This window comes from Camarhynchus parvulus, chromosome 13 (genome assembly GCF_901933205.1).
Source record: "Camarhynchus parvulus chromosome 13, STF_HiC, whole genome shotgun sequence".
NCBI lineage: Eukaryota > Metazoa > Chordata > Aves > Passeriformes > Thraupidae > Camarhynchus > Camarhynchus parvulus.
The window spans coordinates 10,370,737-10,384,398 of NC_044583.1; the positions used below are offsets into that span (position 1 = coordinate 10,370,737).

Genomic DNA, 13,662 nt, shown 5'->3' on the forward strand with positions numbered 1-13,662 from the left:
CTGCAGGCTGCCACACCAGGCTGCTCCAGCCAGCCACACACCTGCTGGCTCCACCAAGACACCTCCCTGCATTCCTCAGCATCTGGGAAGAAGCTCAGGTTTTCTTTCCTATTCCCAAGTGAATAGGAAATTCTTGACATTCCAGATCTGTATAAGAGAGTCCTGCTTCTAATGAAGTTTTTCTGCACTTCTCTTTCAATGTGGAGAGCAACAATCGACCTGAGCTGGCACCTTTCCAGCACTCAGGGCTATTAGCATTTCAAATTATAGGCAATTATGGATCTGGCCATCTTTGTATCTCACAACACTGGACCTGTTTTGTTCCAGCTAATGGTGCCACCCTGTTGACTTTCAAGCAGGCTGGAGGGAACAAATTGCTGCAGTTTATTCCCATACAGCTGACATTCCCGCCATGCCATCACTCACAAGCAGGGATCTGAACATTAGAAATGTAACCCACCACCCCAGACAGCCTCCAGACCTCAGAGGGAGCTGCTGGAGAGGAGACTTTCCACTTCAAGACTCAGCACTGACACAAACTGCTGGCAGCAAGAGCCCCAAACCCAAACTGATGGCTTACAGAGGTAAGTAGCACTTTCATTCTAGCATACTAACCATGTTCTCAGGATGTTTGATGCTTTTCAGAGGTGGGGAACAGAGGCAGGGATATGATTTTCCTTTTCAGGGAGCAGCACTCCCCTTGCTGGCACACCAAGCTCTGTTCTTACCTTTGGGCTCATCAAGGGTGCTGATTTGAGGATCCTGGCAAGCCAGGAGCTCCAAACCCACAGCACCCTTGGCTCAGCCCTGCTGCCTGCATCAGCCCCTCTCAGCCTGGCACCCAGGATATTGTGCTTTCAGAGCAGGAGAGGACTCCACTGCCCACCAGGGCACTCCAGCTCCTCAGCAGGGACACAAGGGGTGAAGCCACAACGAGCTCTGCTCCCCCTGAATGTCTCATTTCATTCTTGGGGTACTCTGCAAGCAGGCAATCCACCAGTGCTCCATTTAGTGTCCTGAGAGCAGTGAAATGGTCCCCAGGACCCTCAGCTGTGATGTGGGCTGGGCTGTGCAGCAGAGCACCCACAGGGCTCCACAGCCTGGTGCTAAACGTGGCTCATGGGCAGGGAAAGAGAAAAGAGGTAGAGGGGCTACAGGGAAGAAAGTGGCCAGAAATTATAATAGAGTTCTCAGTGGTGTGTTTTCAGAGCACTGAGAGCTGTAGGTAAGGCAGGTAACCAGAACCACAGCAGTGGGGTTTGGATTTAGCCTTTCACCCTGTGCTCCACCCTGCAGCGGCTCAGGCTGCTCTGATTCTCTGCAGTGCATCATTTACAGCCACAGAAGCTCACTGCCCAGCCCTGTGGCACCAGAACCCATCAGTGGCTGCTCCTGTGGAATTAGAACTCACACTGCTGCTCCTGTACCCCAGAACCGCTCAGTGGCTGCTCCTGTGCCACGAACTCATCACTGAGTGCTCATTTCACAGCCACAGAAGCTGCTCCTGTGCCACCAGACCCATCAGTGGCTGCCCTGTGCCACCAGAACCCATCAGTGGCTGCTCCTGTGCCACCAGAACCCATCAGTGGCTGCTCCTGTGCCACCAGAACCCATCAGTGGCTGCTCCTGTGCCACCAGAACTCATCACTGGCTGCTCCTGTGCCACCAGAACCCATCAGTGGCTGCTCCTGTGCCACCAGAACCCATCAGTGGCTGCTCCTGTGCCACCAGAACCCATCAGTGGCTGCTCCTGTGCCGCAGCCAGGGAGGAGGCACAGCCTGTCTGTGCCCCTGCAGCAGGGCAGCAGCAGAGGGTGAGCTCAGGCCATGGGCAGGGCAGGAGCCACAGCCCAGCCCCAGGGCACCAAAAACACCTGGCCCAGGTCTGTGTGTTGTCATCTCATTGCAGGGGTTCCATACTGCTGTCTCCTATCACAAAAATTCCAAACCTTCTTGGTGTTTCTCGTGGGCAGCTCCTCAGAGCACTGACTCTTTCTTCTTCACAAAGCAGCCAACTGACTCCAGTTCACCTCTCAACCAGCCATCCCACTCTTTTATAGCATCTTTGTCTCATTGCTTACAGCTGTGGCCTGGTAAAGTCAGGCCTGCTCCTAATCTTTGGTAATTGGCCCAGCTGCAGCTCCTTAGGGGTGAGATTGCTTTCTACACTATCTTTATTTTCTTATATTCTATCCCACTACATCTGCAGGCTTAATCCAGAGGGTTGTGACAATGGCCAAGTGTGGATGGGAGTGTGGAGCCTCCCAGCTCCAAAGGAGCTGCTGGGTCAAGGATTTCCTCAGCAGATTGGGGTGTGAGGCAAACTTTGCCCCTTGAAATGAACTTAATTCCCTTTGTTTTCTAAGTGTCTTCCTTTTCATGTTTTTCTTTTTGGTTGCATTAATTAGTAGGTTTGGGGTATCCAAGAACTTTGTCCCTAACACTGTTATCTCCTAGAGAAATTCATCATTGTTGTTGCAAAAGGCACCAAGAAAACTGAGTGGTGTGTCCTCAGTGCCTGAGAGAGGAACTTTGTCCATTTCCCACAAACACAAGTAACAAGAACTGTAACTCTCCTCTACCTCTGCTGCTAATTTAACCTTCTAACCTAATTTAATATTTTAAACTCCTTTACTGACCAGCTCTCTAAGCAGAAGCAAACTCCTCATGTTTAGCAGGGAGGGCAGGCAGACACAAAGCTCTCCCGTGCCTCACATGCTTTTTATTGGCATTTCCTAATTTCCAAAGGTTACACAGGGCAGGAGACAGCCCCTTGCTGGGTGCCGGGCCTGCAGCACAAGCCGGAGCTCAAAGCCACCCTGACATGGCTGCACTTGTGACAACTTTCCAGCGCAGCTGGGTACACATTAAATCAGGCATTTTTTGGTTTTGAGAGACTTTCCAACAATTAAGCAATATCAATTGCTTGTGGGCCACTGAGATGAAGTTTGGCACATATGCTGCCTCTGCCACTCTCCAGAAGACAGGAAATTAAAGCCCTTCTGTATTTTTAGGGGTTTTCTACCCAGAAAGTTTGTGTTAGCTGCCAAAAAGAAGGTAATCCAAGCACACACTGAGATCATTGCCTAGATGTGCTCTTGGCAATTAGCATGATGTCTAGCACATCAGCTTTTCACTGTAGAACACCTTCTCACAAGAGGGGAACACAGGGAATGTGACCAGGAAACCTTTTCACCAGTGGCAAACACAAACAGGTGAAGCATAGTAGCAATGCAATAATTACAGGGTGAGAGAAACAGGTAATAAATGCCTCACTTTTCTAAAGAAAAGGCATTAAAATCTGAGAGTTTAGGCACAGCATGTCTATGGTTACAAATTTACAGCTCTGATTTATAATGAGCCAAGTGCAGGCTAAAATCAGGCCTGGCTGCTGGTGGCCTTTGGGTGGAAATGCACAGATTTGCTGGAGCAAAGCACTCGGGTTGCTCACAGCCCCAGAGTTTTGTATGACACCAGCTGCTTCCATATCAAATGCTGTCCCTGGAGTTAAAATTAGCCTGATCCTATTTCTGGGGCGGGTTTGGCTGTGCAGACACTGCCCATGGGCTGCTGGCTGTGAGCAGTCACTGCCTGGCACCAGCTGGGCACGGGGGTCTGTGGGAGCCCAGATCCCACAGAATTCACTGAAACCAACCTTTCCTCCTCCTTGGGCACGTGGCACTGTCACAGGAGGTGTTTGGGAGAGCTTGGATGGCACAGTCTTGATGCCTGCTGGGCACAGATAATAACCATTAGAACTCATTTTTCATTCAAGAAACATCTGTGCAAGTTATTTAATTTTATGCAATCCTTTCTGCCAGCTCAATTTTCTGTGAAATGGCTTGGGGTTTGTAAAGTTATTTCCCTATAAAGGCTGCCTTTGACTGTACAGTGACAGGTTAATTTAGGCAATTTGAACAATGATGGTTTGGGGAATTGGCACCTTTAACTGCTTCACAGTCTGCACCTTAGCTCTACATAGGGGCTTTCAAACTACAGTGCCTAGCAATATCCTGATTATTTACACTTTTTAAAGGCACAGTTTATGTTCTGTGCAAAAGCTTCCAGACAGGAATAGTTTTCTTTACCCCACTTTACTGTGCAAGAGGTCGGTGCCTGCTCTGAGTTTTGTGGTGATGCTGCAGCACATGCAGCAGGCTGTTCTTCCTGACTTGGTTATATGGTGCATTCTGGCTCCCAGCAGTTTTGGATAATTACCACAAGCCCTGCTGCTGAATCAGAGCTCTTGGTGTAAACTCAAATTCTCTTTTAGATGCTGAAGCTGGCCCAGCTCCTCTGGTGAAGAAATCAGGGGTAGAACCTGAGAACAAGTATTTAAGAGACCCCAGCTCTGCCCCACTGCACAGCAGCCCTCCAGCCTCTGCAAGGCCCATGCAGAGGAAAGAATTATGGCAAATGCCCTCCTTGTGTTGGCATCACTGCACCCCCTGCTCCCCCTCACTCCACAGCACCCAGAGCCTGCTCCAGCACCATTTGAGAGGGGCTTGAGGTTACTCTGCTGCTCATGTGGCAGCACAGGGAAGAGCTGTGCCCCAGCTTGGGCAGGAGCTGGCCAGAGACCCCAACCCCATGCTCTCCTCCCACTGCCCAGCCCACAGCACTGCACACGTGGCATGGAGGGAGCCAGGTTACACATCCCTGATGCCCAGCGGCTGCTCCTGTGGCTCACAGGCTCTGCACAAACCCCCCGGCTCCTGGGGGAACCCCAACACTGCTGTGTGCCTCCAGGAGGGCATCTCTGGCCAGAACCCTGCACCACCACCACGGGGACATGGCAGCCCAGACAGACAATTCTCTGACCAGTGGGCTAAAAACATCTCCTGGAGTGTCAGGGAAACCAGAAACCAGAGAGCTTTAAATAGCACTCCTCCCAGCACCTGGGCTCCCGGGGGTTCTGGGCTCCTGGCTAACTGTGCTGGTGCACATCTCACCCCCTGGCTCTGCTCTGCTCTGGAAGGGCTGGCACTGCCTGTCCCAGGGGGAGCAGGGCTGATGGAGCTGAGCTGGGACAGGGTCTCTGGGCCAGGATTCACTGAGGGCACAGCTGGGAGGTGATGAAGGGCTCTGTGCACAGCTCCCCTGCCTGGGCCATCGGCTGGGAGCAGCTGCCATGGAGCAGCACTGTCACTCCCTGCCCTCACTGCAGCCTCCTGCAGCAGCAGCACGAGCAGCTCAGGAGCCTGACGTGCCCTGGGACAGCAGAGCTGACATCTCAGCAGGCTCAGGAGCTTTGCTTCATCTCTGGATCTGCCAGCTTTGATGATTTCAGGTTTACAGGCAGCAGCATCAGAGCACCAGTCAGTAACCACTCGAGGGACACCTGTGTGACAGGAGATGACAGGAGCTACAGCAGGCACGTGCTGCTTTGCATAGCACTTGGAAGAAAAATGTTATGCAGGTTCTGCAAAAGCTACCCCACATTCCTATTTGCATCTGAGTGCAACAGAGCTGCTGCTGTCACTCTGGAGACATCCCGTTTGAATGTGTTCCCATCTGAGGACACACTTTCCTTTTATTCCCATGCAAATGAAATCAGCTAAGTAAAATCATGATGTTTGGGGACAAAATGGGCTTTTTCTCCATTTTGGTAATTACTACTGTAGCAAAGACATCCTGTGCTACAGGATGCTGTAGCAGTTGCAATTCCTGCAGTGTTGTTCACAAAAATTCCTTCCTCCTGAAGGAGGGACATGCAACAGGTGTGCTCTGGGGCCAGTGGAGATCAGAACTCACTGAGGAAAATGCAAACGTAAGGGTAGAGCCAGGGCAGCAGAGTCATCCCTGGGGCTCTGGATAGCAAAGCCATGAGTCACAGTTACTGCACTGGTCACACAATTCCCATCTCCTCAGCCTGCTGGAATGAGAGCCACCTCCTTGGAAGGTGTGCCCCACACGGAGCTTGGGCAGGACAGGCTCCTCGCCCTCCTCTCTGGCCCTGTCAACCTGATCGTGCCTCTGACGTGCAGCAGGGCGTCCCTGGGCCGTGGGGGGAGGTCAGCTCGCTCTCTGCCTGAGCAGTGCACGGCACAACTTCTACCTTCAATGTAAAACACTGAGAGCTTTTGTATTATGGCTGAGGCTCTATAGCAAATGCAGGGCAACCCCAGCAAAGGGGAGAAAGATGAGGTGGACTCCATTGACATCAGAAGGCTAATTAATTACTTCATTATACTATATTATTCTATACTGTATTACACTACATCTAAAATGAATCTGCACAAGCACTGAACTCCCCTCAACTGCCCAGAATCTCATGACTGTCAGTCCCAACACACACACGTGGATCCAACTGGTCAGTGAATCAAAACACTCACACCAGAACCCAATCACCAATTCCCTTCAGGTAAACAATCTCCCACAATGCATTCCACTTGTGCACAAACACAGGCACAGCAAATGAGATAAGAATTGGGGTTTTTTTCTCTGAGGTTCCTCGCTGAGATTCACAGAAAATATCCCTGGGAAGTTGTGCCTTGCTTTTCTCAGTGAAGAGAAAGTTGGCCACAAGGCTGTGCTGCATCAGCATCCTGTGGGAATGGGAACGACAGCCTGCAGCAGTGTGCAGGGACAGGCAGGGCTGGGATGGGATCGATGCCCTCCCCAGCACAGGAAGGCTGTACAGCAGCTGGAGCCCATGGATGCTCCCAGCACGGAGGGGAGGGACGGGCTGGATGCTCAGAGCTGTGCCCAGCCCAGCCCTGCCCCAGGGCACCCACTCAGCCTTAACTCTGAGTTCTTAGGGAGCAGGAATCCTGGAGACTGAGACACTGTGTGTGTTCCCTGACAGCTTTCAGGAAAGAATTCCATCTAGCTTTGTTACAGCATCCTAACTGCAGAGACAGCATTCGCAGGTTCTTGAAACAACATTCTTCCCATGGCACATAGGATTCACATAAGGGACCCTCAGCTTCCACAAACACCACCTCTGGGATGTGCCTGTGCCATGGGAATGCCAAAGATACAGCACAGGCACAGATGCCCAGAGACTCCCCAAGTGCTTTTGCCTGCATTCACACCTGCACATCCTCTGCAGGTCACAGCCATGGGCACAGAGCCTTCACCCCAGGGCCTGCAGCTTCACATGTCAGACAGTCTGGGCTCAAAATCCTCCTACATCTCTGTAATGCTGTGGCATGCAATGAAGTGGGGCAGGGCTGGGGTTTTTTTACAGGGAAGAAAGGAAGGAAATTAGCAGGATTTCTGTTTGACACGAATATACTTTAACAAGTATGGAGCCTCATGACTTCAAGTGGAAGCTTAGCATCTCTTAAAATAAGCTCGAGGCGTCTTTTAATGTCGGTGCTTAAAAGGGGATTTAGTCACTTGGTTCTAGGAACTGCAGTTTGACTCAAGTGTCCAATATCTGTCGGCAGTTCAGCTGTTAGCCAAATAAGGGGAGGGAAAGCCAGGATTTTCCAGCCCTGAGAAACAGCTGTGCTCAGAAGAGGCATGCAGCACGAGGGATAAAATTAATTGCCCCTCAGCCCTGGTGTGTGAGCCTGTCCCAGCCTCTGGATGAGGCGCTGGTGTGTGAGCCCTCCCAGCCTGTCCCTCTCGCTAGGCGGCCCCCGAGCCCTGCCAGGGACCCTGCTCTGCCCCAGGGACCTCCAGGCAACCAAAAGGAGATCTGGATGGGCAGATATTCAGATCCCATCTCTTCACACTGCGCTTGGAATGGGACATGTGCCTGTGAGCACAAACACCCTGAGTATGTGCACACCTGCACCCACATGCAATACAACATCACACGAGCCACACACTGGGTGTGTTTGTTCACCATCTCATTGGGGATCTGCCTTAACCAGTTCCAAAATTAAGCTTTCCACTCTGCTCTTTCCTATATTGAACTTATTGTTCAAATGCCATTACATTCTGAGAGCTGATGCTCTTTTCTTTGCATCACTTGCTCTGTAAAATGGACAAACCCAGCTTAAACTTAGCAGTGGCTTTGAAGCATGAAGCACAGGACACTCATTCCTGCTGCCACGCTGGTCTCTGTGCTTTACAGTCCTTGCTAATTCCAGAGGGAGCCTGTCCTTGAAAGCCAGCACACCTTTCTGCCCTTCCCAAACGTCTATGGAAATGTCCACAGGAGTGCCAGGCATAATTTTGAGATGCAAATCTCCAGCCTGCTTCATGGGAGGCATTAAAAGCTGAATTCACAGAAAACGAGCCTCTGAAATTGTGCTCTTCAGTGCTAACTGTTCTGAAAAAATGCCAAAAATAAAAGAGGTCTTTGAGACAGACTCAGCTGCATTTCTACAATTTAGAAAGACTCTCAGCAAGCTTCACATCCAACCAGGATTCTGCAGTTTCTGTGAATACCTTATCAATGGCTACAATAACCTCTTTCAGCTATTTGATTATTTCAGCTATTTTATTATAGAATATCCCAGCTGACACAAACCTGCCCCACTCCCCACCTGAAGAGCAGTGATTTTGAGAAATTGTGCCACAAATCACAACAGTCTCTGCAGTCCAACTGATCTTCTCAGGATTCTTGGAGCGTAGGAAGAGAAGCAAATAAAATCACTCTTTTCTCACTTCCTACTGAAGTCTCATTATTCACACCCCAGGAGCAACAGAGAAGCCACTTCATAATCACACATTCACACCACTGAGGAACTCACAACTAGAGAGCTCACTACTAAGTGGTGACAATTTCCCTGTTTAGCCATATGGCACAGAAGAAATACAGCTCCAGACAGAGCTTTCTGCAGCCCACTGCCACTGGGACAGCCTCGTTCTTTGCAGACCTATTCATATCTCTGTTAAGCCCTAGAGTAGTGCCACGAGATACCCAAGTGTCTGGCACACCCTCCCAAAGCTTGAACACCTCTGTGAAAATGAGTAGCACCATCAGGTACGTGCAGATGGTTTGGAAAATGCATCATTTCCAAAGTGATTGGAAGCTGTTATCCTGTGTATCTATTCAAGGCTGCTTTTTAAATAAAAGACATCAGCGTGATGGTTGCAGTCTAGCTCTGCCTCACTCCTAAGTGTAAATTTTAAATGTACTCCTCCCCTCTCCACACACTCTTTGCAATGCAGTGTATTTCAGATCCAGCACATGCTCGTCTTGTTCCTAAAACAGACTTAATGTGTTTTCCATGATCTAAACACCTGGCCAAAGGGCTCTGTGCAGATTTAATACTTTCCTAGCCCCGTGTTAAATTTGTCCCAGTGTTGCCTATAGCATAATTCTGCAGCCATGTCAGCTATTCAGGTAATGCCAGAGTGTCGTCGTCACGGTTTGTGTCAGCAGCATGATCTGGATGTACCTTGTAATCATCCTGGTGTTGGGTTGCAAAGGTCCTTGGACTCTTCATTTGGCTGAGTCTAATTCTGTCCCCTTCACAAAGATCTAGAGTTACACTAAGTAAAGGTTGACATTTACATGAGATACCAGGACTGCTAGAATGACTCACCAAGGTAAAACCTTGGCTAGATATTCTTTCAAGGGCGTAAATTGTAGGGTGATGACTCTTCACAGACTTGTAACATCACAGAATGGTTTGGGTTGGAGAGGGTTTTAAAGACCATCTCAACTCCCTTGCCATGGGCAGGGACACCTTCCACTATCCCAGGTTGCTCCAAGCTTCATCCAGCCTGGTCTTGGACACTTCCAGGGATGGGGTGGCCAAATTTTCTCTGGGAAGCCTGTGGCAGGACCTCACCATCCTCACAGGGAGCAAGGTCTGCTAATGTGGTGTAGAAAACCTCTCTGCTTAGCAAGGCAAACACAGGCAGAGGGGCAGGTCACACACCGAGCTCCTCAGGATGTGGGATCAGGAGCTCAGAAGTCTGAGAACTGACAGCTACAGAAGCCTGGAGCATCACTCATAAGGAAAAGGAGATGTGCCAGAGAGAAAACAGATACCTCAGAGTGACCTTCCAGTGTTTTCTTGGAAGCTGGATGACCTCCTCTCATTTGTACTGCTGAGCTGGAGAGCCACACACACAGGACAGCTTTGGCCTCCTACAGAAGCCCACTATTTCAACCACGTGGAACCAATTAGCAGTGGCAGAGCTTGTCAGCATTGCAGCCAGTGCCCAAATGCTCTCAGGACATTTACTCTCCCAAATACACTCTGCCCTTTAAAGCAGCACCAGCCATCATGCTCAGCAGGCTTGAAAGTCTCCTGGTTTGCTAAATATCCTCAGCCCTCAGGTCATGTGGGCTCAATCACAACCAGGGAATTCAGACTAAAGCAGTGGCTGTCCCAGCACTGAAGCTCATAAGCCTTTTATCTGTTCCCATGAACTCTCCTTTACCTAAATGTAATATCAACAGTGAGAGCATCCAACACACTCATGGGAAGCAAACTGTGAAACAGAGGGACCACACAAGAGGAGGTGAGAACAGAGCATCCAACGTGAGCCATGCGTGTGAAGGATGAGCTTGTCTACAAACAGAGGTGCTGCCAGCAACGTGGATTTCAAGGATGGCTTCTGCCTTTTAGTACACACCTGCAGCAGCCAAGAACAAGCAGAATTCCCAGTGATGGGGTCTTCACTCAGCTGAACTGACAGGATCTGCCCTGATGAGAGGTTAGCCCAGTTTTTCTCAAGCTCTGGCAGCTGCAGCAGCCCACGGAGAGCTGCCTGTATTTACTGTGGGAACACTGGCTGCCTGGTGTGTCACAGGGCATCAGGCCAGGCACACTTGCAGCCCTGACAGCCACCATCCCTTGGCCATGGTCTCTGCCACGTCAGGAGGTCTTAGCAGCAGTGATCACATCGAGGAACTGATGCCACGCAACCCAGGAGCTGTCTTGAGCACAAACTCACGAGCTGCTGCTATTCCTGCTTAGTGCTAAAGTTCAGTGCCTCTTTCATCATACTGGAAACGTGTCAGGAGCTGCTCTTATCCAGTTCAGTAGAGCAGCCTGTCTCCAAGACCTTGCTCCTCACCCCAAGCAGTGTGTGCAATGCCTCCTGCAGCCCCTCCCTGTGCTCTGGTCCCATACCACAGATGGCCAAGTCCCCTCTGACAGGGGAACCTCTGTGCCCTCTGCTTCGGTGCATGTTTTGTGTGAGCCCAGGCTGATCATGGACTTGGAAACAGAGTGGAACATGAAGAGTGATGGCAGTTCTGAGTATAATAAAGACTTTTGTTGTGCAGAAAAGGAAGGGGCAATGATCCTCCAATGCAGTTTTGTTAATGGTGTCTCAGGTACATGGGACACTCTTTAAAGCAGATATATCAGTCCAGGAACTCCTTTCACAATCTGAACATGTCTGATTTTTCATCACCCTTTTTCTTTGGAGGCAAAATAGAAAAAGCCCAAGTCAACCATTATTCCAGGTCCTGAAAACTGACTATACCAACTGTTACCTGATAGACTGGAAGGCAGCACCACAGGAATCTGTGGTGGAGTCCAGCCAGGATTGGTTTGCAGTGGGAACCCAGGGCAACTCAAAAACATTCCCAGGCCCTGCTCTCACATCCAAAGGTTTGGGATTATCCAGCAGCCCTTGCATCACAACTCAGCTCTGTTGATGGCCTTATGCTATATTTTTGGACAGGAGCCATCCATGTAACTTGGGTCTGTTACAGAGGTCTGTACCAATAATCTTGTTGAAGTGTCTCCGTGTTCTGGAGGTGATCTGAGCCTACTCTCAAATACTCAGGACTCTTCCATTTCCTCTGTGTGACCCCAACCAGCCTAGTTCAGTTCACAAAGCAGGCATTGCTGTGTTGTAAGGAAAAGGAGATAGCTCTAAACACACACTGCTTTCTGTTTGTCTCTGCAGGTTCTCAGGGTAAATCCGAAGGCTAAGCCTCCTCGCAAGTCTCAGCATCCTGTCGGGGCCAGAGGAATGTCACAGTAAGTGATCCAAATATTATTGGATCAAGTATTCGCAGCCTCCTAAACCTCTGTCTCCATCCTGCCCTGGTTTTTTTCCCCACACACTAGGTAAAAGCAGAGAGCCACCAGTGTTTTTCTGTCCATTGGTTCCTCAGGCAGTGCAGTCTCCCACAACCATGCAGTTGACCAGAGTTACACCACTTTAACTCAGCCTTATCTACTCACACTCAAAGAGCAGCTTACACATGTTTTAAATTATTATTTACAGCATCCTAGAAATATTTTGCAAGGATCAGCTCAGGCTCATCAGCCAGAGTCTAAGAGGCAAAGGTCAGCATTAATACCAAGGTCTGGCCCCTAAGATCTGGAAAATGGCTCTCTGACCTGGAACATTTCCTAGCCAGAATTGCCAGGAACTGATGGAGCAGGTGACAGGGCTGGAAATGCCCAAGGGGCTGCAACAGTTACACTTCAAAGATTCACTTCAGAACAGAGAACTGGCTTAGAGCACAAATGTGGCCAAGAGCTGGGGAAGTCAGAGCACCTAGAGACAGATTCACATCTTCACCCAGGCTGGGAGGGAAGGAGATGACAACATGGGTTATTTCAAAGATAAGGTTGTAAAAAAAGGCCATGTCACAGCAAAACAAACCCAAGCACTTCAGTTTTACATTTGTATGCAAGACACATGGTTCCAAAGCTAAATGAGACAGAGATGAGTGCACATCAACACCACCATGGAACAAGGACATGTCTGGCACTGCAAATATTTAATTATCTCAAAACTGCCTTTCTTGCTAATCAGAGGCCTTACTGGAACTTCTGTGGCAGCTGAGCTTTAACAGAGGATGTCAGGACACAGTAGAAAAATCCTGCTCATTTCTCTATGTTCAGCCTCACTGTAGCAAACACAGACACGACCCAAGCCAGGGAGTGCCAGACCTGGGACCAGCTAAACCAGGCCAGGCTCACTGTAGAAGGAGAGGCAGCAGCCCTGATCTTTACACAGAGGCTGCAAGATGTGGGCAATTAATTGCTTAAAGCTCTCAGCAGCATTTACTGGTCATCAGCTCCTCTTCCCACTCTCTTGGTGTCTGCAGGCCTGGGAGCTGTTTCCTCCTGAAGCCTCTCAGTGGAGGAGACTCTCCATGGGATATTTCCTAGCCCAGAACATGAACAGCAGATAAAACACCCTGAATCTTCTTCTCCTTCACAGGAAAGTGCCAGCAACACAGCCAGGTTTCTGCATGTGAAAAATTCAATCTATAAAAGTCTCTTTTCTTTGCCATCTAGATGCAGAGTCCCTCACTGAGCCTGTCTGGGTCTGCCTATGGAACCACGCCTGTGTTTACAAAGGTAAAAAGCACAAGAACAACACAGCCTGTCCTGCAACTCCCAGCATTAGATTTTGCATTTTCTTGTTCCATCAGAAGGCATTTCTAGGCTGGAATATTGGGTCATTTACAATTCAAAAAAGCTAGCATACTTTCTCAGTGATGCTATCAAACTAACATCTTAATTGGTAAACGATTCAGACAGAGCCACTTACAGGAATTAATCTCATTTACTTCCTGCAAAGGAGGCTGAAGTGGAAACCTCACATTGTAACCACCCTTATTATGTTGCATCCAACGGAATATTTATTTAAATGAACAAGCAAGGCTTTAATGAGTGTTGGGGAAAAAAATTTCCACTCACAACTCACTGCAAATACATTTAGAAATCAGATTACTGTTGTAAGCAAAATGAAAATACAGGTGGGACCATCTTCCTCCCTGAAGCGTGTATCATGTCCTAATAAATGCCTCAGCGAGGAAATACATATATG

At 49.3% G+C, this 13,662-nt stretch overlaps 1 protein-coding gene across 2 annotated transcripts in view; it reads left to right on the forward strand.

Annotated features, from left to right (window-relative positions):
- Positions 1-419: 419 nt before the first annotated feature.
- The window catches only part of MYOT (myotilin), a 32,156-nt gene continuing 18,913 nt past the window's right edge, over positions 420-13,662 (forward strand). The window contains exons 1-3 of one of the 2 annotated variants that reach the window (XM_030957259.1): positions 420-584; positions 11,779-11,852; positions 13,128-13,190. In XM_030957259.1, coding sequence (XP_030813119.1) covers positions 13,128-13,190 — 63 coding nt within the window. In that variant the 5' untranslated portion in view covers positions 420-584; positions 11,779-11,852. The remainder of the gene's footprint in view (positions 585-11,778; positions 11,853-13,127; positions 13,191-13,662) is intronic. The other variant, XR_004061123.1, reaches the window with a different exon arrangement.